This window comes from Aythya ferina (genome assembly GCF_964211825.1).
Source record: "Aythya ferina genome assembly, chromosome: 9".
Classification (NCBI taxonomy): Eukaryota; Metazoa; Chordata; class Aves; order Anseriformes; family Anatidae; genus Aythya; species Aythya ferina.
In genome coordinates this window covers 12,041,384-12,063,025 of record NC_140305.1, presented here as the reverse complement: position 1 = coordinate 12,063,025, position 21,642 = coordinate 12,041,384, and the positions used below count along the sequence as shown (strand labels likewise).

The following is a 21,642-nucleotide window of genomic DNA, read 5'->3' as shown; positions in this document are numbered from 1 at the left end:
CAGCTCACAGCCAATACTGTGATTTCAGCTCTCAAAACACTCTTTTAAGAATAATTTCTGCTCACTTTTCTCACCTCTGGATAGTACAGCCACATACCTCCTAGGTAGCTGTTCTCACCTGTAAATCTAGAAGCACTACGCAAAGAAAGCCAACAAACCTGACTGAACGTGAGTGTGGTTGACTTTTGTTTGTTTTAAAAAAGGTAGTATAAGAGGAGTACATGCAATGTTTGTTACCTTAATGTGCAAAATAGCTGTTCCTGGGGGGTGCGCATCTGTTATTGATCGTAGCAGCTTCCCGCTGGCCAGATCCCACATTGTGATCTGCAAGCAGATTGTTCTCAGCATAAGCTTCTCTGCATCACCTTGTGTGTCTGTCCATCAGTAAGTTTTTATATTCTCATTACCATCCTCAGTTAGTATGCCTCCGTATCAAAGAAAAGTAATCTGGAACCCTGCTCCCACCCTGTTTTTACAAGCAGTTTACCCCACATGCTTATATGCTCACTGACAACTTCTGAGTTGTCAACTTCACAACTCTGAACCGTGTCCTTTTGGCAAGCTCTCACCACCTGCCCAAACTCACTCACCACACAGGTACCTGCCTGATAACAAGATTAAAGACTCTACGGTAAGTCTGCTACCACACAACACTGTTCAAAGCGGTTCAAAATACTCCTCTCTCACAGAAGAGGAGAACCTGCCATAAACATCATCACTCCTCTCCTCCTGCATTTGCTCAGCTAACAGGTCAGAGAGAACCACGCAGCCTGGATTTCTTGGCTTGCTCTTGGATATTACAACCAGGCAATTTCTCAACTAAAAAGCAGGAAGCCCCAAACTACTTTCTGCATAATTGAAGAATATTTTGCCCAGAGGAGCTGAGATTACAATTTGAATCAAACTTTTTTATTGGAAATACTACATCATATGGTTCCATAAATCATTCATCAAAGCTTTATAGGCCAACTTTTTCAAAACTGCTGCTTTAAAATGTTTTTGAGTATAATTTAAAACTGGCTACTGTTCAAATCTGTATTCCCATATGGTCTTGGACAGTGTCATCTAGCCCTATCATAGGCACTGGAGCGTGTTTTCTCTAGAATGAAAGTGAAACCTGACGGCGCACAGGGATGTAGAACTATAAAGAAAAACAAAAGCAGCCTTCTTTGTATCTCATGGTCTTAAATTTTACCAACTTAACTTTGATCTATTTTGTTTTAGTCCTGTGATGTTCGCTCAGGAATTGCTCTCTCTTTTCAGGTTCAAAGATGGGCGTCAAACTACAACAGCAGATTCAAACCCTTTTCCCTTGCATTCAAGAAGCCATGCTGCTGTTACACAACAGAAGCAACAAAATTTTGGGGCTAGATGTACCTTTGAATAATTTTAAGTTAGCACCACAGTAGAAAACTAGCTTTAATTGCAAAGTGCAGGTCTTAAAAAGTGACCTAGAAAGACTAAGCTGATTGTCCTGGTGGACCATTGCACATCTCTGTTTAGCAGAAAATTTATGCCACAATCTGCCACGATTAATTAAATCCTACACTATCTTCTGAGTATTCTCCATTTCCTACACAGAAACCTACCCCAAATGATCCAGGTCAGCTCACTGCCTGCAGGAATTGGTTAGCCAGAAGAGCTCTGGACAGGTCAAGCCATGCATGGTGTTTCTCTGCATAAATAACAGCTACATACTGAGTGTGCTCAGCTTGGAGCTACTGTCACCCAGGGCCTACTGTCACCTACCATACCCTGCAGTAACTGCCTGAGGAAGGACACGGCACTGGACCATCTCATCTCAGGGAATTACCTGTCCTTTCGCAAAGCCACACAGGAGCCTCGAACAGTCATTGTTGATGCTGAGAGCCGAGATAGCCCCATACTGGGCCCCCACAGCAGTGCTGCCCAGACACAGTCGAAGGGCCTGGTTTTGGTCTAGAGCATAAGAATTAATAAGTTCATTTTAATCACCATTCTTTCTTAACACCATGCAATTATTTACATACACAATTCACTTGGGGTACATTAATGATTCATAGGCTTACAGTTAAGTTCCTAATGATGAGTTTAGATCAGATCAGAGCACTTGTTTGTACAGAGATCACAGAACACTGTCTTGCAGGGAAATACAAAAACTTGTTTAAAAAGTAGAAAACAGGCACAGAGTATAAGAATGCAGAGGCATTACAAACTGAATAAGAAATTATTAGAAAAGTCATAGCAATATCTCTCTTTGCTTTTACTTTTCTACAATGGAGCTTAAGTGGCAGCAAGGAAGATGACAAAATTAATTCTACCTTCCTGGTCTCATGCTTCTTTATGGCAATTTGGACATCAACTAAAAATCCCCAGCACAGACTTTTTATAAGTGCAGTTTTATGTAACTTTTATTTCTTGGTTTTGTTGATAAAGACCAGATGCTAGGCAGAAAATGACTGCGTGTCCCCACATAACTGTGCAGTTAAAATGCTCTGTGAGCTTTAGTGCACGCAGTTCGTTCTTTAGAAGGAAGCAGCAATGACCAACATGCTGTGACACAACTTCCTTCCAGGAGACACGGGCTTCTGCAACTGAGGTGCTCGTAGCTGCGCAGCCTCCCAGGGACTGTACTGCTGCCTGCGAGTCCTGGGCCTGCCCCCTGAACACAACAAACAACTGGCACCTCTGTTCCTGCTGGGCTCTTGTGCATTTCCATCACGAGGTCCCAGATTGCTTTCTACGGATGCTGCACTTCAGCTGTTACAAACGATAGCCCTCTGCCTTTGGTGTACTGCTCTTACAAGCTCAGAGAACATATGGTCTGGATCTGGTTTTACACACCCCTCTGTTTTTGTGCTGCTTCTGAATGAATGGGGAAAGAAGAAAAGATGCTTTGTGGAGACTGTTGGAATGAAGACTAGAGATTTGAAATCTATCAGAAGCACCACAGTGATGTGTTCAGGCGTTTCACCTTGAGCAGGGAAGGGAAAGGACAGGATCTGGGGGAACAGACAGCAGCTGGGCTACAGAAACCCCCTGGAAGTAGTGCCCAAGGCACAGGACACTTCTCCATTCGAGTTGCAGCACCATTAGCGATGTGCTAGATGTGAAACAGAGCATGGAAGTATTTCTCATTTCCTCCAAACAGTACTCTGTAACGCAGACAGATTGATAGCTTAGCACACAGTGGGAGTCACCTTTCAAATTCTGCCAGCATGAAGAGACAGAAGTGGGAGGGACGAAAAACACTAGCGAGAAGAGCACCTGAACCAATGGATTATTCCAAAGCACTGTCAGCGTGGGGAAAAACAGGCTAGGGCCATATTGAAATACTTTTTCCACACTATTGCTTGTTTTCTTACATCTATGTTAATAAGCTTGACTGCTCTATTAAGTAGTGGCCTGAAAGAAAATAAAAAAACAATCCTTTTTTTTGCAATATCTGGATAGCAGTAAGAGAAGGGTAGGGATAGAGAAGATGTTAAAACCAACACTTGTTCTGCGCACCAAATGACACAGGACCTGTGGGAGAGAGAGAAGGTCATGCTCTGTCTTGCAAACATACAAGAAAAGCTCAGATATAATGGGGGGAAAAACATCAGTTTTGATCTAAAACATGGTGAAAGCAGTAGTCAAGAGGACACCATACGTTAAAGGTGCTCAAAATCAAGTGGGTGCTCCCACTCTTGAAATCTGTGGGAGGAAAAGAGAAAGGAGCCTACAGCTGGCCATATCTATGAAAACCATTATCTGTTCACCATGTGACAGCAGCCCAGGCAGCTCACGCACTGTTTGTTTGCTCTGGGAGGCACAGCAGAGCAGTAGGAAGCTGCAGGAAGAAGGGAGCATCTCCCCCTCCTTTCTTTCTTTCCAGTCTGGCATAGGCCAAACAGCACAGAAGAGTTGCATTTCCAAATGAGAACAGGCATTTGCTCGTTTGTGCTTCAAAACGTGTCATAAACAAACTGCTCTGCTGTAAGAGATATCCAGTTAAGCTATGGGTAGAGGAGGATTATTCTTCACAGTTCAATAATCAGAAACAGCATAAAACACTGCTTTTCATTAACTTTCTAAATTAGCATGATGTTGTTCAATTTAAAGTCCTCTGACAGCCACAGAGAACACAAAGGTTCAAAAAGTGTGCAGAAGCAGCTCTGCAAGCTGTCAGTCACACCACGCACTGTTTAGAGATGGAAGTTTTACAAGCCCTGATGCTCACGTTTAAATAAGGATGCACGCAATTTGAGCGACCGTACTGTGACCTGCTGCCCTCACTCCGCACATGAGGAACATGGAGCCACAGCTATGGCAGCATCACTGAAGCAAGAAACAAGAAAAGCACCGTGCGATTCATCCCATCTGCACTCGAGCACAAGGGTGAGCCTTCCGAAGGTCAGCCCGCTGCCCTGGGGCCACAGCGAGCCCCTGCTCCTTCTGCAGCAGGGGCAGAGGCAGGGTGCGAGCGGTGTTTCAGCCACCACCACTGCTGCACAGCACGAGCCTGCCTCTGAAACAAGGCCACTGCCCTGCACACAGCTCTCCTTGCTGGGAGGAGGTGGAAGTGAAAATAACCCCACCACACTACTGGAAAACACCTTGACATCACTGCGGCAAGGGAGCACGCGGCGTAGATCACAGCAGGCAGAAGTTCGCGGAAGGTTTTGGTGGAAGCTCAGAGAGCGCAGATGAACAGCTACAGCTGAAACACAAGTTTCCCCAGAGAGGTATTCCCCAACTGGTGCCTTCAAGGCCCAAAGAGATTCCTTTTCCAGAGGTCTGAAAATACAGTTCGTTTATGAAGAGGCCATCTGCTAACCATAAAAATACGCTTAAAAAATGTGAATATTGCAGCTTTCGCTATTAAGGGTGAATTGCATTCTTTTGTCTTTCACTTCAGCTTAACAACAGCTTACCCTACCAGTAAGTCAGCACATTGTATACTTGGTATGTCAATCAATACACAGTTTCCTGTAAAACATGGAAAAGGAAGATCTTTCACAGCTTTCTCTCTGAAAAGGGCAGCAGCTTCAGAATCACTACTTCAAATCCAGCTTTGCATCTTTACATGTGTACTACTTCCAAACCCATTTTCTTCTTCCCTCCACCACAATATCGATTCAAAATAAACAAGACCCTCACCCCCAGATTAAATGCTTTGTAAGACTCAAGTTAGTCCTTTATAAGAAGCAATTGCCAATGCTTGCTCAAGATGCATTTTCAGAATTGAGAAATCATCCCTTGGAAAGCTAACCCCAGAGAAACACATGCCAGGACTTGTCTTTGTTTCAGCCAGTCAAACGATGACAGACAAGAAGGACCCATTAGATAGGATATTTTTAAAAACTACGAATTAAACAGATTAAATCGCTTCCAAGACAAAGCAAGGTGTCTGAATCAGCAAGTTCCCATTAATGAACTCATGAAATAAAGATAGCAGAAGGTTATTAAAGGTTATCCGATGATTTTCCAGACTATCAGTTTTGAATTAAGGCAGATAAAGGATCGAAAAGCATTTTTCCTCATGCTCGAAACAAAGATGGCTATCGATTGACCAGAAAATATTTTTCATTTTGAAATTTAAATAAAGCAGTTCCTCATCTGAAAAATTTCTGGCAGTAACTATTGGTGTTGCTCTCAAAGTCTGAGGTTAAAGCTCTAAGGCACTTTAAAACAGCTCTACAAGTAGAAAATTAAAAACAAGCTTGTGAATATGAACTAAGTTACCTTCTGGGACATAGGAATAAACATATCACCTGAGAAGTAATCACTTCAGGAGTGCTCAGGTTTTCAACCAGATCTATTCCTTATTCCATGATTTCCCTGAGTTTGAAAGACTTGCTTTATTTCCTGCAGAATTACTCAAATTCTACAAATTTTAATATGAGATGCTTTCTTCCCACCTTTATTAAGCACAGTACCAGAAAAAATTCTGCCAGGAGGTATCCCCTTGGCCTGGGGATCAAGAGGACAAAAGATGTGAGCTAAAGGAATAGGCTTTGGACACCTTCTCCCTCAGTGACACAACAGTTGTCCCCTACACCAGGGTGTGCTGAACCCTCCTGCCCAACTTGAGCTAATAAAAATGATTACTCCGAGCAGGGGTTAAGGCACAGCACCTATGACTACCACTGCTCCCTCCTCAGCTGCACACCCGGTGCTCAAGCAGGTGCCCCAGAAGTTGCTGTCTGCGTGCATGTGTTCCAGTTTCTGGCTCGTGGCTCCCTGCATCAGGTCCCTGATCCGCAGCGCTCCCACACAGGGCTGTCAGGCAGAAATAGGCAGACGGTGATCTCATGGAAGAGCCCTGCTTTGTCCTGCCCTGAAACGATGCCTTTGCAAGCAGCTACAGACCTGTCCTGCCCTGAAGTATTAAAAATGGCACATTGACGTGTTCCTCTGCTCTTGCCCTGAGAATTTGGAAGCGTTTGGTACACGTGCATTCAAGAACCAGTTCCCAAACCGGCCAGCAGTAATGTCCACTGATGGGTACTGCCCTGCCTTCTTTCTTGCTGCTTATCTGGCACCTTAAATTCTGGCAGAGAGTAACCTAGCACATCAACATGCAAACCGGGCAGGACGGGAGTTGTTCATGCAGGGTACATGCACAGTGCAGTATTACCGTACCTTTTCCTTTCAGTCCACACAGAAAGGGTCAAAAGAGGAAAGAAAAAGCCAGAAATCAATATAAAAGAAAGGAGAGAAGTACAGAACAGCATATGTGATAATCCTCAGAGAACCTCTGGATTTTGCTGATGGTGCTTTCTTTTGGTAACTTTTGGCCTTTTGATTTGTTCAGTTACCCGGGAGGATGCTGCGATATAGCTAATGCACTAAAGCTAAGCGGTTTAAAAAGCATGTAGTCACTGAGGAAAACTGAGTTTATAAACTGAGTTCAGTGAATTAAAGACAAAAAGAGAACAGAAGTGTGCAGGAATCAGTCCTGACTCCGTCTGAAACAAAGTTGGATGACATACCATTCCTCACCACCTTTAAATTGTAGCACAGACTTACAGAGTATTTTAGGCTGCAAGGTAGTTATGGCCTAAATTATTATGGGCCAGGGACAGGTATGACAGTCCCTGGCCCAACTCTGCTGCTCCAAGCAGGGTTGATGAGACCAGCTTGCTCAGGGCCCTGCTAAGTTTTGCGTATCCCAAGGAAGCTGATTCTGCAACCTCTATCAACCGCTATTCCAGTGCTTAACCATCTACATGGGAAAAAAAGATAATGATAATAATCAGAGCTTCATATACTGCAAGCTGAGTCCACTGCTTCTTATCCTAACACCATGGACCTTTGAGAAAGGTCCAGTTTTCTCTTTTCTATGCTTTGTCATTAGGTAGTAGAAGACAGCAATACAATATCACCTTAGCTTCTTTTTCTCCATGAAGAAACCCCCTTCTCTCGGTCTCTCCTTATACATCACATGCTTCAGTCCCCTAATCATCTCGGTGACTCTCTGCTGAGCTCACTCCAGTACCTCCATGCCTCTCTTGTACTGAAGAGCCCCAGACTGGACACAGGTCTTCAGATGTGGTCACACAAGTACACAGCAGAAGGAAATAATCATTTTCTTCCGCCTGCTGAAAGCCCTTACGATAATACTGCCCAGTATGTGACTGTATAAACAATAACTTTACAGGTTTCAATAGATCAAAAAACTTTAAGCCCTTGTTGCAAGTATGTAGAGAAATTTTTAGAGCATTAACATTTAGTAACAGTCAAGGACCTTTCAATCAGGAAAAACAAACTAGCATTCTGCCACCTATTCCACAGGCCACAACATTGCCTTCGGAAGCTACAAACTATATAAAGGTGCGAAGATCATGGTGAAAATAACAGTAAATGTGTTGGTCCAAAACCAATCAAGAGCGTAACAAAGAAAACTTTGCTATACACACCTGCTGAACAAAACAAAACCTTATGAAATATACAAACTGAAATACCACTGCGTTTTAAGCTTCTCTGACATTCAGTGATCAATCCTCTGGAGTGGGACTGGATGCAGAAATAGTCACAACAAAGTAAAGAACGACCCTTCCTCTTCGCATGCTTATGTAGACTCCCAGAGCCCTTTCTGGAATGTAAAATGCTAAAAATCTCTCTTATGACATCTGCAGAGAACAACTTCTTGTTCAAAAGCTTCCCAACTGCATCAAGTGTCCACATAGAAAGCCAGCGATCAGAAAATCCCAGTAAAAAAAATCTTTTGTAGTAGCTCCACATACTGGGCAAATTTTAGAAAAAACATGATGATCTACTCCTAAGATCTCACTAAGACTATATGCTGACTGTAGTAAAGAGGTTAGTTACACTCAGATTAAGTACATCCTGCAATTATTTATATTTTGAATTCAGTAAATGGTTTAAATTCTAGATTCCCAAGATGCGAGCCTTACACTGTCACAGTCCTTCCCATCTGTCTGTTGTACCCTGTCCCCCCACAACTTTTGGTCTCTTGAATAATTTCAGCCAACTTTGAAAGAAAACATAATTACACTTCTAAAATTGTTAAGGATTTGGTGCTGCACAGACATAATATATGGTAGCACTTCAAGAACAGCTCTTACCTAGCTGTTGAACTGGCTAGTCAGAGGCACAACCTCAGATATTTTTAATTTTATTGACTTTGAGACAGGTTGGTGGTAAGAGAAAGAACAACAGAAAGAAGGGATGAAGAGGTGACAGGTCCAAGAGAAAGCCGGGGAAGGTGAAGCCTATGATGCAAGTCTGCTGGTAGCTATGGGTAGAAGCTCCCCTTCTCAAGCAATACACTTAATTTTCCTAATCCTAGCAGCTATTATCTCAAAAGGGAGAAGATTAATACTGTACAAGACTGATGCATACGGATTCTGGTTTCTTTGACATCAAAACTTAGTAAGTTATATATAAAAATGGAGAAAAGGTTCTTTATACAACAGCCAAGGAGCTAACTTCCTTGATATCCACATGCCAACCCCCAGCAAATCAGAAGCAAGAACTATGCAAATAGGGACAAATGAAATAATACTTGTACTTTATTTCTCTGCTGAAAGAATGTTATAGTTAGCACAAACAATACATTAAAATAAATCCACCCTGCAATTGTATCTTTAGCTAGTTTGGGGATTGTTTGTTTTGTTTGTTTTTAAGATCATTAACGTGCAAAAAAAATAAAGCTTTATTTTTAACTTACCAAAAATCAGAGCTAACCCATGAGAAGTCCCCACTGCTATCAGATTTGATGCTGCCTGAAAAAGTCATGCAGAAAGATTGAAAATTGAGAAATGTCAGCCACAAATCCACCACTTAAAAGTCTCACTACACTCATGCAAAGTTTACCAGAGAGAGATTTAAGAAGGTTAGACGGTTATTACGTACAACCATTTTCTAACATACAAGTGGCAGAAATTTCCTACGTGAAAGCTGGAAAAGTATTACACCTGTATGATCATAATCCAGATTTTCTCAGGTTCAGGGGGCTGCCTTTTCCTCTGTTCTTTGAAATTCAAATGCTCAGAGTGTTCCCACAGTGAGTTCCTTCTCTGTAAAGTCAGCCTCATTCTTTTGGTGTGGTAGCTGAGTGTAAATATTCAGAGGGTTTTCTTCACTGAGCTGCTACATCCATATCTGAACTTTTCTACAATCCTGGGCAGAGCCAAGAGACATTGAAGAGACATTGTGCAGCAAGCCCAAAGACTCCAACTCCCTTCTGGAAGAGCTACATACAGCCACAAGAGTTTCATCGTGCCTGCAAACTGCACCTAAGTAAAACTTCATAGCAGATCTAGAAATGATGTAATGCTGTAAGTCAGATGAAAAAAGTAAAGTGCTTAAAAGTCTGGAGTATTTAAGTACAGTTTTTCATCCGACATGTACCTCAGTCACACAGGCTTTCAATTTTGCTGTGCAACCCTTAGACCTAGTGTCCAGTTTTTCTTTTTAATCAAAAAGTATAATTTCTTATGGATTGCTGCTACTACGGTCAAAATGACCAAGTACATCTTTGTTTTCTTCATAAAATATTAAAACCTATTTCACAATGACAGGAATATTTAAGTATTTCACCTACTTAAAGCATTTATCTGATTACGAGTAGCTTTACTTTCGATATATTTTAACTAGCATGCTTGACTTCAAGAGATTTAGTGCAAATTGCTAAGCAGGAGTGTCCTTCAAAAGGCTTTTAGTGAAATTTTATACATTAAGATCATATTTCAGTTACATCAGAGCAACAGAGATTTTGAACTCATCACTTTATGAGCACTTCATTTCAAATGTCTTAAAAGCATTGTTAGCAGTCAAAGCAATGACTGGCAAATAAGACATGGGTAGGAAAATTCAAAGTGTTCCATAGATGAACACTTACATCATGGGGAAACGTTAGGTGATCAACTAGCAAGTCCTGGTGATGAAATGTAAAAGGGGAGAGCACGGGGCTTGGTCAGCAGAGGGGCAGCTGAGCACTTAGGAAAGGTTGAACTCTGCTCCCAGAAGCTAGATCTTTCATGTTGCTTCTGCCACCCTGATTTAACAATTCTTGGCAAGGATAAGACTAGGCATGCATTAATCAGCTGTATTAAATTACTGCTTCAAATTTACCAAACTTATAAACAACTACACGGTGCTTGGAATTTGAGTACTTACTATAGCAGTGGGCAAGCCAGCATCCACTTTGTCCTAGAAGAACAGGACATGTTATAAATAAGAGGCAGAACTCCCAGCTCAATGCATCTCTCTAATAAGCAGAGCTAGAGAACACATTAAACCAACACAAGTCACATTTTAACAGTTCCAGTAGGGCAGAAACTGCAGAGAGAACCACTGGCTAGAAAAACCCAGAGAGAATGAGAAAGTGCACAGAAATGGAGAGCCAGTAGAACTGCCTGTAATTCCATAGGAAAGTTGCTATCATGTTCTCAAAACAGTCTCACCTGAATAACAATTTTTGGTATTCTCTATGTACACAGCATTGATATCCAATGCAAAACCACTTTGCTCTCAATCACACGTTATTAGCTTCCCATTTGGGTTGCTCACCCATACCTCCCTCAAGGAAACAAGCTACAGCACACTAACGTTCAGACTCCAGTCACACAACCATCCTAAAAACACAGATGAGTCACCTGTATTTTATTTTAACAAGCCTACCATACGTGCTGCAGAAATAACGTGCTTTATAAATCTGTGCCTTAACTCTGGCCTCAGTCAGTTTTCCCCTGGCAGCAAAAACTCCAGGCAGGCCTGAAGTGCAGTCACAAACTCAGGAACATGTGAGCCTGGGATGAGTGCGTTCTGTGCCTGCTACAGGCATTAAGCAAACCTGCTTCTAGCATCTTTAAGCAAGCAGAACAATAGCACTGCTATCATTTTATATTATTTTTTTCCCATTAGCTTTACTAACATCTAGCAACACAAACTAGTGTTAAAAGAGGACCTATGTTGCTGCTGCAAGATCTCAGCTAATACCTGATTCACTCCTAGCTAGAGATTGCTAGCAGTACTTTAAGTAGCAAACACGTCAATATTATCCATAACTAATGGGGACAGGGAAGAGAATACACACATCCCTCTACAACAGAGCAGGCTGGCATTTTAATTAATGAATGCAACCAGCAGAAAAAGACACTTACTGCTGCAGATACAATCTGGGCAGAAATTCCTTTCAGAAGCGAGAGTCGTATAACTGATCCATGGAGAGAAAGAGAATCTGGGAGTTTTTTCTTCCTAAGAAAACAAGAAACAAACCAAATACAGCTTTAGAACTTTTTCTAACCCACAGATAAACCAATATGTAAATTCTGCACACACCCATAACCCCTGCATTCTTATTCCTGAAGCCCACATGACCAGAATCAAATGGACATGAAATTATTAGCAAAGCTTACAATGTACCACTGTACCTGCAAAGTATTTGTTTTAAACTCATCTCCTGGGGAAAAAGAAAGTCCTTCAAACAAATATTCAATTTCATGCATTTATCTGCAAACCTTAGCATTTATTAATAAAGCCCAAAAGCAACACTTTTGCTCTTTAATTCAGCTTTTAGTGAGTCAGGAAGCTCCAGCCTCTAAAGGTGAACATCTGAGGAAAATATAAAGTTGAAAAAGGCTCACTAGCAGAATACAGACCCTTGGGAAAACTAAATGTATGCTTAAAGAATAACATTCGATTCAAACACAGCTGATTTTATGTGAAAGGTAAATGGTGGTGTTTATGGAGAAAATATCTTTAACAAGTAACAAGTGAACAAGTGAACAGGGGAAAGTACCTTCTAAAAAGCTGTGGCATACTATAGCACACAGTACAGAGAAATGCCCCATGAAAATTAGATTTTTATTTTTTTTGCCACACTCCACCAGAAAGTTAAATTTCCAAAACTCCAGAAGTAACACATAAAACATTTGGTTCTTATCTCTCCAGAGGCACATAAACGCATGGCTCGCAAGTAGGTTGGCAAAACATGTTGTTAATAGCCTATGTTATGGCTAAGGACCCATTTTATTTGAAAAAGTTCACCAGCATATACCACAACACACTGCCTCATAGCCTTGTATCCTATGCAATCACTCATGTAACAATCATAACATCAGGGAAACCAAACACCAACTTCTTATGGCATGTAAGAAAGCCATAGGAGTGACTCAGGATGTGGATGAAGCCCTCACATTTCATCAATTAATGAGACAAGTCAGCAGCATTACAGCTAACTACCACATTCCAGGCTGCTTTTAGATGTCAAGATTAACATTCCACTTAGAGGAGCAACAGCAGTTCACTCACCTTTTAAAAATATGACCAGCTGCTTGCAGGCTCAGGAAGTCAACAGACTTCCATCAAATCTTTGAAAGATTTTCTTTAAAGTAAATATGGTTCAGTGTTTTAATATCATCATTAACATTCAAATAAATTTTAATACTCCATTCCCACAAAATACACTTATTGCTCAAACAGGCTAACTCTAATGGATATATGCAGTGCTGCTTTAAAATTCATTTAACCTTCCAGGCAATCAGTCCTGTGGTACCTTTTCAGGTGTGTCCGGTCCCCACTGTCAGAACTTGCTACAGAAGATGTGTCATAGGAATGTGTATCCGTGTTATCAATGTTCAAGAGAAAGGGATCCTCCAGAATGAAAGACTCTTCTTCATCATCAGTCTGAAGGAAGAGAATCACCACAGCTTAGTAAATGTTCAAAATGCACAACAACCTAACTGAAACAACAGAAAAATAGCATCAATAACATGGGGAAAAAAAATAGAAGCTGAAGATAATAAGATAGTCTGCCTTAGAAAAACAGAACTATCATTTCACTGAACTGATATCATTGAAGAACCAGTTTTCGGAACTCTCAATACTCACAGATGTAGGCTGGATAGAAAGATTTTAACAAATCTTTCTTCCCCATGTATGATTTATTCTTTCAAACTTTTAACAGACTTTTCAGTAAGCTGTTCTCAAGTGTCTCCAGTTGCCACGAGAAGGCATAAGGCTGTTATCATGTGCTCCTCCAGCAGTTGCCCAAACGGTGGCTAAGGGTCTACCAGCACCACTGGCTGCTATGAGCCCAGGGTCCTCAGCAAGAACGTGGCCAGCAGGAGGGCTGACTGTGCTCTGACTGGAGTCTTCTGCTGGTGTTCTCTCTCTACTCAGCCTGGAATTGTTTTTATGTTATTTTTAAATGGCCATTGTCCCCACTGTCTTCTAAATTCCTTATGGTTCACATTACCCTTGAAGCACGGAGCCAGAGAGCGCAAACAGTACTCCACCTACTGCCAAAGAGAGATCAGAGCAGGTGCTCAGTCAGGTTGTGCTCCACGCTAAAATCCTTTTCAGCAGATCCTTTGGCAGTCATTCCCACCCTGTATGCACTGAGATAAACAGCACTGGATAAAACTCCGTTTGTCTGCACTGACCTATGTTTTCTTTGGGTGACCGCAGCTCCACTGCCCTGACGTGGATGTGACTGCAGCCCCCGCTTTGGTACCACCCCAATCCAGTACATCCCCCCCGCCTTCACCAGCACAGGCAACAGCAGAAACAGGTCGCACCCCTGCACACCACCACTCAATATCCCCTTCTGCGTGGGCAGCAAGTCGCTGATGAATATTCCTCTAGTTCTGAGTCTATATCCAACTGTCTGGGACATTTTATGCCTTTATTAGCGTAGCTTTTTGAAAGAAGTAACCCGTCCCAAACACTTTGGACTTCCAATGAAACCAGTATAAAGGCAACCACCAATTCCCTCAACTTGCTACAAAGCCTATTTCCTTGGAGTTTGCTTTTACTTCCACACCCTTCTTTTACCTTTCTAAAAACCGTTCTACTGGAAAACACAAACAGAACTGGGGGGGAGGCAAAGTCAGTCCTCCCCTGCGGCGTCAGGCATTGGGAGTTTGTTACTCCCACCACAGGGCTAAACACGTGCAACAGACTACGTAAACAGAGTTGTGAAGGAACTAGTTCTCATCTCCTCCCATGTCTTAAAAAATTGCTCAGAGTTGGGTAGCGTTTGTTTGTTTTAAAGCTAAAAATAAAGTTGTTTGATGCCCCTGACCTTAAAGGACAGCACAGCCTCCAGGTGACTGTCCAATTCCACAGCTGAACACAGTTAATTTCAATGGAAACCCCTTATGGTTCAGCTGGGAGTACTTCAACTGAAAAATGCAGCTCTGCCTTACAGTGCAGCAATTACTCGAACGAACATATGCTTCGTCAGCCATTAATATCAGGAAATTATGGGGTTATGCAACTTTATTTCCCAGAAGAAAACACGAGGCCAGCCAAAGGAGCAGAGGTTGCCTCAGTTCATTGGAACAGGCTGCCCAGGGAAGTGGTGGAGTCACCATCCCTGGAAGTCTTCAAAAGACGCTTAGATGTAGAGCTTAGGGATATGGTTTAGTGGAGGGCTGTTAGCGTTAGGTTGGAGGTTGGACTCGATGACCTTGAGGTCTCTTCCAACCTAGAAAATTCTGTGAAAAGCTCAGCGCACCCTCGCGCTGCAGCCGGCTGCTAGGCCACTCACCTCGTTTAAGATGCTTTCCAGCGTCGGAGGGGTGTCAACTTGAGGAATATCGAATTCTTTGTCATCGATCTGGACAGCAGAAAGCACAGGCTGCCTTTAGGTTTCCCACACCACCTCCCGAGCTCATTTCTGACTAAAGAAAAAGCAGCTAAGTGCGCACCCCTCTGATCCACCTCTGCGCGAACACAGCGTGTAGGCGCAGATTTCCTGATTTGAAGCTAACTGCCTGAAATTTGACGTTAGAAGGGGGAATTTCGGGTTTTTAGCTTGGAAAAAGGAACACGAGGGGTTCCTCAGCGAGGCACCGCCGGCTGCCCCCCCCGCCCTGCCGGGCCCCGCGGCTGCCCGAGGATAGGGCAGGGGCAGCGGGGACGGGACGGGGAAAGGGACGGGACCGGGACCAGGACCAGGACCAGGACCAGGACCGGGCCGTACGGACCGGGGGGGACCGCGGTGCCGCAGGGTTGGGGCCGCACCAGCTCGCTGCGGGAGTCCAGCTCGCGGTCGAGCTCCGCCACACTCAGCCGCGGAGCGGGAGGCCCCGGGCCCGGCAGCCCGCCCGGCTCGGCCTCGGCTCCCGGGGGGCAGGATCCCGGCTCCTGAGCCGCGTCCATGGGCGGCAGCGGGCCGGGGGCGGCGGCAGGCCGGGAGCGGGCCGGCACCGCCGGGACTCGAACCCGCGGCCCCACTCGAGCCCCGCCCCGCGCCGGCGCAGCCGCTGCGGCTCCCCCTGCGGCGTTAAAGGGGCCGCGGCGCCGGCAGGAACTTTGTTTTTAATTAATTAATTTATTTATTTATTCCTTAAGACGTGTGCCTGGTCGGTTACACGCGGAGAAAGGTTCCCCTGGTGTCCCCGCAGCAGCTGCTGGGGTGTTTTGGGTTCCAGCTTCAGCAAAAGCACGTAGCAAGGGCCAGAAGAGCAGCCTGCAGCTGCACCTGCCTTACCTAGCCAGCCTTCCCCGTGTTCTTCCCGAAAAGCTGCCCCCTTTCCTTCCTGGTTGGAGAAGGCTTCGTCTCGTGCCTAGCAGCAAGAGCACACGGAGGAGCAGGGAGCATCCTGAGGGGCTCGTTAGGCGCCAGCCGTGTCTGCCAGGCAGGGCCCCAGCTCCACCTGCAGCAGATCCGCAGCAGTGCGAGCAGAGCAGCTGCCTGCCCAACACCACCCCGCCACTTCTCCCTCAGGTGCCTGGCAAAAGCCAGGGGAAAATCATTCAAAGAAACAGGCTGGTCAGCAGCACCACAGCCCTGCCCCCCAGAAGGAGCTGGCAGTTACCCACACAGCACCTTCTGTATTTTGAAGATGCCCAAAGACAAGCAGGTTAGAGGCAGGAAAGTCAGGTTTGTTCCTTGGAAATGCCCAATTTGAGCATGTACAAGAAGGCTGCCCTCACACCAGCTGGGCTGGGGAGGGCCTGCGGCTGCCTCTGGTTTCAGCCCCCAGGACCATCCAGGATTAGGTGCCCCGAGCACACACCCCATAGCAGCAGTGCAGTAGCAGGAACCTGGAACCAAACCAGGGTTGTGACACTTATGACAACAGAGGTCTCAAGGCTGAGGAAAGATTTAATAACTATCTAAGGAAATCATCAGTGACATGGAGAAGGTGTCTGGGGAGTAGGAGTCATTTTGCTGTATGAGAACTAAGGGGATTCACCATTACCACTGCACAGCAAGTTGAGATCAAATGAAAGGAAGCACTTTTTCAGAAACACTGTTCCCTACTACACTCGCAGCAGCAGGGCGCTGCGGTTTGCTGGGCTCTGACACCAGACCTTGCTGCTGGAGGGAGGAGAAAAGTTGCCACGAAACACCCCAGAGCTTCACAGCAGACACTACAGACCACACCAGCCGCTGAAAGGCAGACTGATTGCACACAGTGATATCCACGTACAGGCTGCAGGTCCTGCACAGCAAGGAACAGAAATGACTAAGACTGCAATGAAGTGTAGTCCACCACAGCCTGAGAAATGCCATCACAAACAGACCTGTTAGATATTCTAGAACTAGAAGCCAAGAAGGTAGCTTTAAGGAATAAAATTAACACTTGGGGTGGGTGAACAGGTCAAGACAAAACACAGTACAGTTTCTCTTGGAAAATGCTGGATGACATGTATTGCCTTTCCTCTTAACATGAAGACAGAGGTTTTAAACAACACAATCACCCTTCCCAGCTTCTTCCATCAAGGTAGGCTCTACAGCTTTGTGGAGGCTCAAGTGACACATTAGCCAGTCTCAATTCAGACAAAAGGACAGTATTTTTACAAGAAAGTATCCCTACTTTAGAGCTATGCTGGCACTAGATAATGAACCTTTCCTCCGGCACGAGGAGGAAAGCACGATTCAGTGCTTGGTTACCACCACACGCTCCCCGCCATGTTCTAAAACCTTCCTTTCCATTGCCAGCTGTTCCAGAATGGTCTTCTGCAGCAACGGTGCATTTGCTCCTCTTACAACAGCTACCAGTTCTCCTCCCTGAAAGGTGTGAAAAGCAAGTCTGTCAGTAAGTTAGTTCACAGCAGAGCTCTCCGAGCTCTGGAAATCATCAGAGGAGAACATCACATATCACTTTGTGTACCAGGCTGAGCTGCTCTGCTCCAAAAGGAAGGGAAACTTTGGAACAACCTTCGTTGTTGTTCCTGATCAGTCTTAGGGCAAACTGAAGCAGCATGTGACAGAGTGAGGTCCTGCGGTAGGACAGCTCTCAAAGGGGACAGTTGTTCCCATTGACAAGTCATATTTATTGCTATGCAACTACTGTAAAAAGATTGTCACTCACTGCATAAAACAGAAAGACAGGCTCGCATTTTCCTCTGTATTTTTCCAGAGCATCAATGGAATCAACTTCGGCCTAAAAGGAATGTAAAATAAAACAGCTGTTTCTAAAAAATGTTTCTGCTTCAGAGGACTACACATGCAACAGACTGGACCTGAACATCCTCAACTGCCTACTCTCATCCCTTATGTACAGCGAAGCACCTCTGGGCCCCAGTCTTATGGGCTAAAATGACAGGGGTCAGAGCGAGTTCTCTCAGCTCAGCATCAGAGACACAAGAAGCAGGCAGATGTCTCTGGGAAATTTTGCCAGCAGTGGTTTGCACAGCAGCTGGAGGTTGCTGAAGGCTGCGTGACATGGAGTTTTGAGCATCTCCAAGAAACAGTGCCCCACAGCCTCTGCAGGAACTTGTCCCAGTGTCCTGACCACTCCTATTGTGAATGCTTTTTTCACCTTGTATCTATTGGAATTTTCCCTGCTGCAAGGTGATCTTGTTGCCTCTTGTTCTTTCACTCTGTACCATTCAGAAACATTTGTCTCTGCCTTCTCTAATAACGCTCCATTAGACAGGTGAAAACAGCTATTAGATCTTTTCTTCTCCAAAGCGAAGAAATCCAGCTCTTTCAGACTCTCCCCTGTACATCAGAGGAATACATATGCCACCGATTCTGTCTAGCTTAAGCAGTTTGCTGCAAACTGCAGAAGCAATTACTATGAAAAGTTCACCACATCAGTAAACACACAACTGCCAACAAACGTGTCATCTTGCCAAAGAAAAACAGCAAGTTTATTGGCAGGGCTAAGGCAAGAGCTAGACTGTGGTAAAATATGAAAAACAGGAAAAAAATGATCAGTTGCCTTCACGTTTTCAGATTGCTTCTGCAAAGGAGAAGAAGACAAGTACAGAAATGTTCAAGCCTGAAAATTCTTAATGATATAAGCTGTTATTGATGTAACCGACTGCCTGCATCCAGCAGACTTACACAAGCTGGAACTTCTGCACTGTTACCATTTTGGCTGAATATTAGAAAGATAAATTACTTCAGCCTTTAGTTACCTGCCAAATTCAGGGCAATGGTTATTTTAAGCTGTGCTACATTGGATCTTACCACAGCAAAATGCAGGAGGTCACTGCTGACTTCATTCCTTATTTTTCGGAAAAGATCCACTACTGCTTTGCAGGGACCACACCAGGCTTGAAACGCATCAACAACTGCAAGCATGAAAATGTATAAGAAAAAGGTCAAAATCAGCCTTTTTAGACCAATAGGCTGGCTTGTGCACTTGTCCTCTTTGCACTGTAATCTTCTGGAAGGGGACTACAAAAAGGTTGCTAGTACAATAATTAGAAACTTGAAAACCTCTGAGAATTTTAGTACAATAATAAGAAACTTGAAAGCCTCTGAGAACTGAGGTGCCCCACAGTGACCCCTGTGGCACCACCCTCCTAGGGAAGGAGATATGCTTAAGGTCTGTCTGAACCCCTCAAGCCACAGCTTGTGGCTGTTGTTCCCAGAGGTGTGTTTGCAGTGTGGCATGACACTTAAAAGCACCTAGAAGGAGATTATGGATTCAACTCTGAAGTAGAAACTATCGTACTCTTTCAAGGTTTCCATTGCTAGATGAGAGTGTGAAATCACATTATGAAACATCAAGCTAATAACAATGGTATGGAGGAGTTGAGAAGAAATATTTATATGGCTGATCCCCTGGAGGTATCAGATTTTCTAGGGAGACCTGCTGCACAGAGGAAGAGCACGCAAGACTTACCTAATCACCCCTCTAACCTCCCTACCCTCGGGAGCCAGGACAGTCCTGCTCCAAGCGGGTGGCTGGACTGGAGACTCCAGAGGCTCGTGCTCCAGTGGTGCCGTTGTTTCATGGTAACTGTCCCACAGAAGGCAGGAAAACTGATCTCCAGCTAGTCTTGCATCTACAGTGTTATTTGTTCTTTCCACTCAGGGCAAGAGAAACAGGGTTTGACTGAAACATGCATACCAGTAGAAACTGATTCCTGACAGGACTGGAGTCATTTTAATATGGAACAAAAGAAACCTCAGATGTTGACCAAGCCCTTACCAATGAGGCCTTTGAGACACAGCATTTCTTCCCAGAGTTCCTGGCTATTGATGTTAGTCTGTGTGAAAATTTAAAAACAGCAAGAGCAACAGTAAGTCACCAGGTAGCTATAGACATACGGACACATCATTGCATTCTTGCATGTAAGACAGACATCAGACATACAGAGCTATTGCTATCTGAACACTTCAGAAAAAACCTTCTGACTGCAATCCTCTCACCTCTGGTCCGCTGGGCAGTGCCAAGCTGTGCTAGAACATGGGTGCGAGACCTCTCAGAAAAACCATGCAGTCAGCTGAACTCAGATAGAATCATAGAATCATAGAATCATAGAATATCCTGAGTTGGAAGGGACCCTTAAGGATCATCAAGTCCAACTCTCGACACCGCACAGGTCTACCCAAAAGTTCAGACCATGTGCCTAAGTTCACAGTCCAATCTCTTCTTAAATTCAGACAGGCTCGGTGCAGTGACCACTTCCCTGGGGAGCCTGTTCCAGTGTGCAACCACCCTCTCTGTGAAGAACCCCCTCCTGACGTCCAGCCTAAATTTCCCCTGCCTCAGCTTAACCCCGTTCCCGCTGGTCCTGTCACTAGTGTTAATGGAGAAAAGGTCTCCTGCCTCTTGACAACCCCTTACAAGGAAGTTGTAGACTGCGATGAGGTCTCCCCTCAGCCTCCTCTTCTCCAGGCTGAACAGGCCCAGTGACCTCAGCCGTTCCTCGTACGTCTTCCCCTCCAGGCCTTTCACCATCTTCGTAGCCCTCCTCTGGACACTTTCCAACAGTTTCATGTCCTTTTTATACTGTGGTGCCCAGAACTGCACACAGTACTCGAGGTGAGGCCACACCAGCGCAGAGTAGAGCGGGACAATCACCTCCCTTGACCTACTAGCGATGCCGTGCTTGATGCACCCCAGGATACGATTGGCCCTCCTGGCTGCCAGGGCACACTGCTGGCTCATATTCAACTTGCTGTCTACCACGACCCCCAGATCCCTCTCTTCTAGGCTGCTCTCCAGCGTCTCATCGCCCAGTCTGTACATGCAGCCAGGGTTTCCCCGTCCCAGGTGCAGGACCCGGCACTTGCTCTTATTGAACTTCATGCGGTTGGTGATCGCCCAGCTCTCCAACCTGTCCAGATCCCTCTGCAAGGCCTTTACGCCCTCATTTGAGTCCACAACTCCTCCAAGTTTGGTGTCATCAGCAAACTTGCTCAAAATACCCTCTATTCCTACATCCAGATCATTTATAAAAATATTGAAAAGTACCGGCCCTAAAATGGAGCCTTGAGGGACCCCACTGGTGACCGCCCGCCAGCCTGACGCAGCTCCATTTACCATAACCCTTTGGGCCCTGCCCGTTAGCCAATTGCTCACCCATCGTATGATGTTTTTATTTAGCTGTATGGTGGACATTTTGTCCAGTAGGATCCTATGGGAAACCGTGTCAAAAGCCTTGCTGAAGTCCAAAAAAATCACATCAGCTGGTTTCCCTTGGTCCACCATACGGGTGATCTTATCATAAAAGGAAATCAGGTTAGTTAGGCAGGACCTACCCTTCACAAACCCATGCTGGCTGGGACCAATGACTGCTTTGTCCCCCAGGTGCGCCTCAATAAGTCCGAGAACCAACTTCTCCATGATTTTACCAGGCACTGACGTGAGAGATACTCTTCCCCCAAACTCTTATTCCTCCCCTCCTTCCCACATGCTCTTGCTACTACCGGACGCCAGCTCTCAGGGACCCATCAGCCAGCCAGCTAACCCCGAGGAACAGTTTAATGGATTAGAGGCCTAAGTTGTC

The 21,642-nt window shown here is 44.7% G+C and overlaps 1 protein-coding gene across 1 annotated transcript in view; it reads right to left on the bottom strand.

Moving 5' to 3' along the window:
* The window catches only part of VPS8 (VPS8 subunit of CORVET complex), a 75,952-nt gene extending 60,280 nt beyond the window's left edge, over positions 1–15,672 (bottom strand). Inside the window, exons 1-8 of the mRNA XM_084529861.1 lie at positions 15,463–15,672; positions 14,987–15,055; positions 12,989–13,119; positions 11,595–11,688; positions 10,609–10,641; positions 9,158–9,212; positions 1,814–1,938; positions 238–324 (exon numbers count right to left, since the gene is read on the bottom strand). Coding sequence (XP_084385987.1) covers positions 238–324; positions 1,814–1,938; positions 9,158–9,212; positions 10,609–10,641; positions 11,595–11,688; positions 12,989–13,119; positions 14,987–15,055; positions 15,463–15,600 — 732 coding nt within the window. The 5' untranslated portion in view covers positions 15,601–15,672. The remainder of the gene's footprint in view (positions 1–237; positions 325–1,813; positions 1,939–9,157; positions 9,213–10,608; positions 10,642–11,594; positions 11,689–12,988; positions 13,120–14,986; positions 15,056–15,462) is intronic.
* Between the last annotated feature and the right edge of the window lie 5,970 nt (positions 15,673–21,642).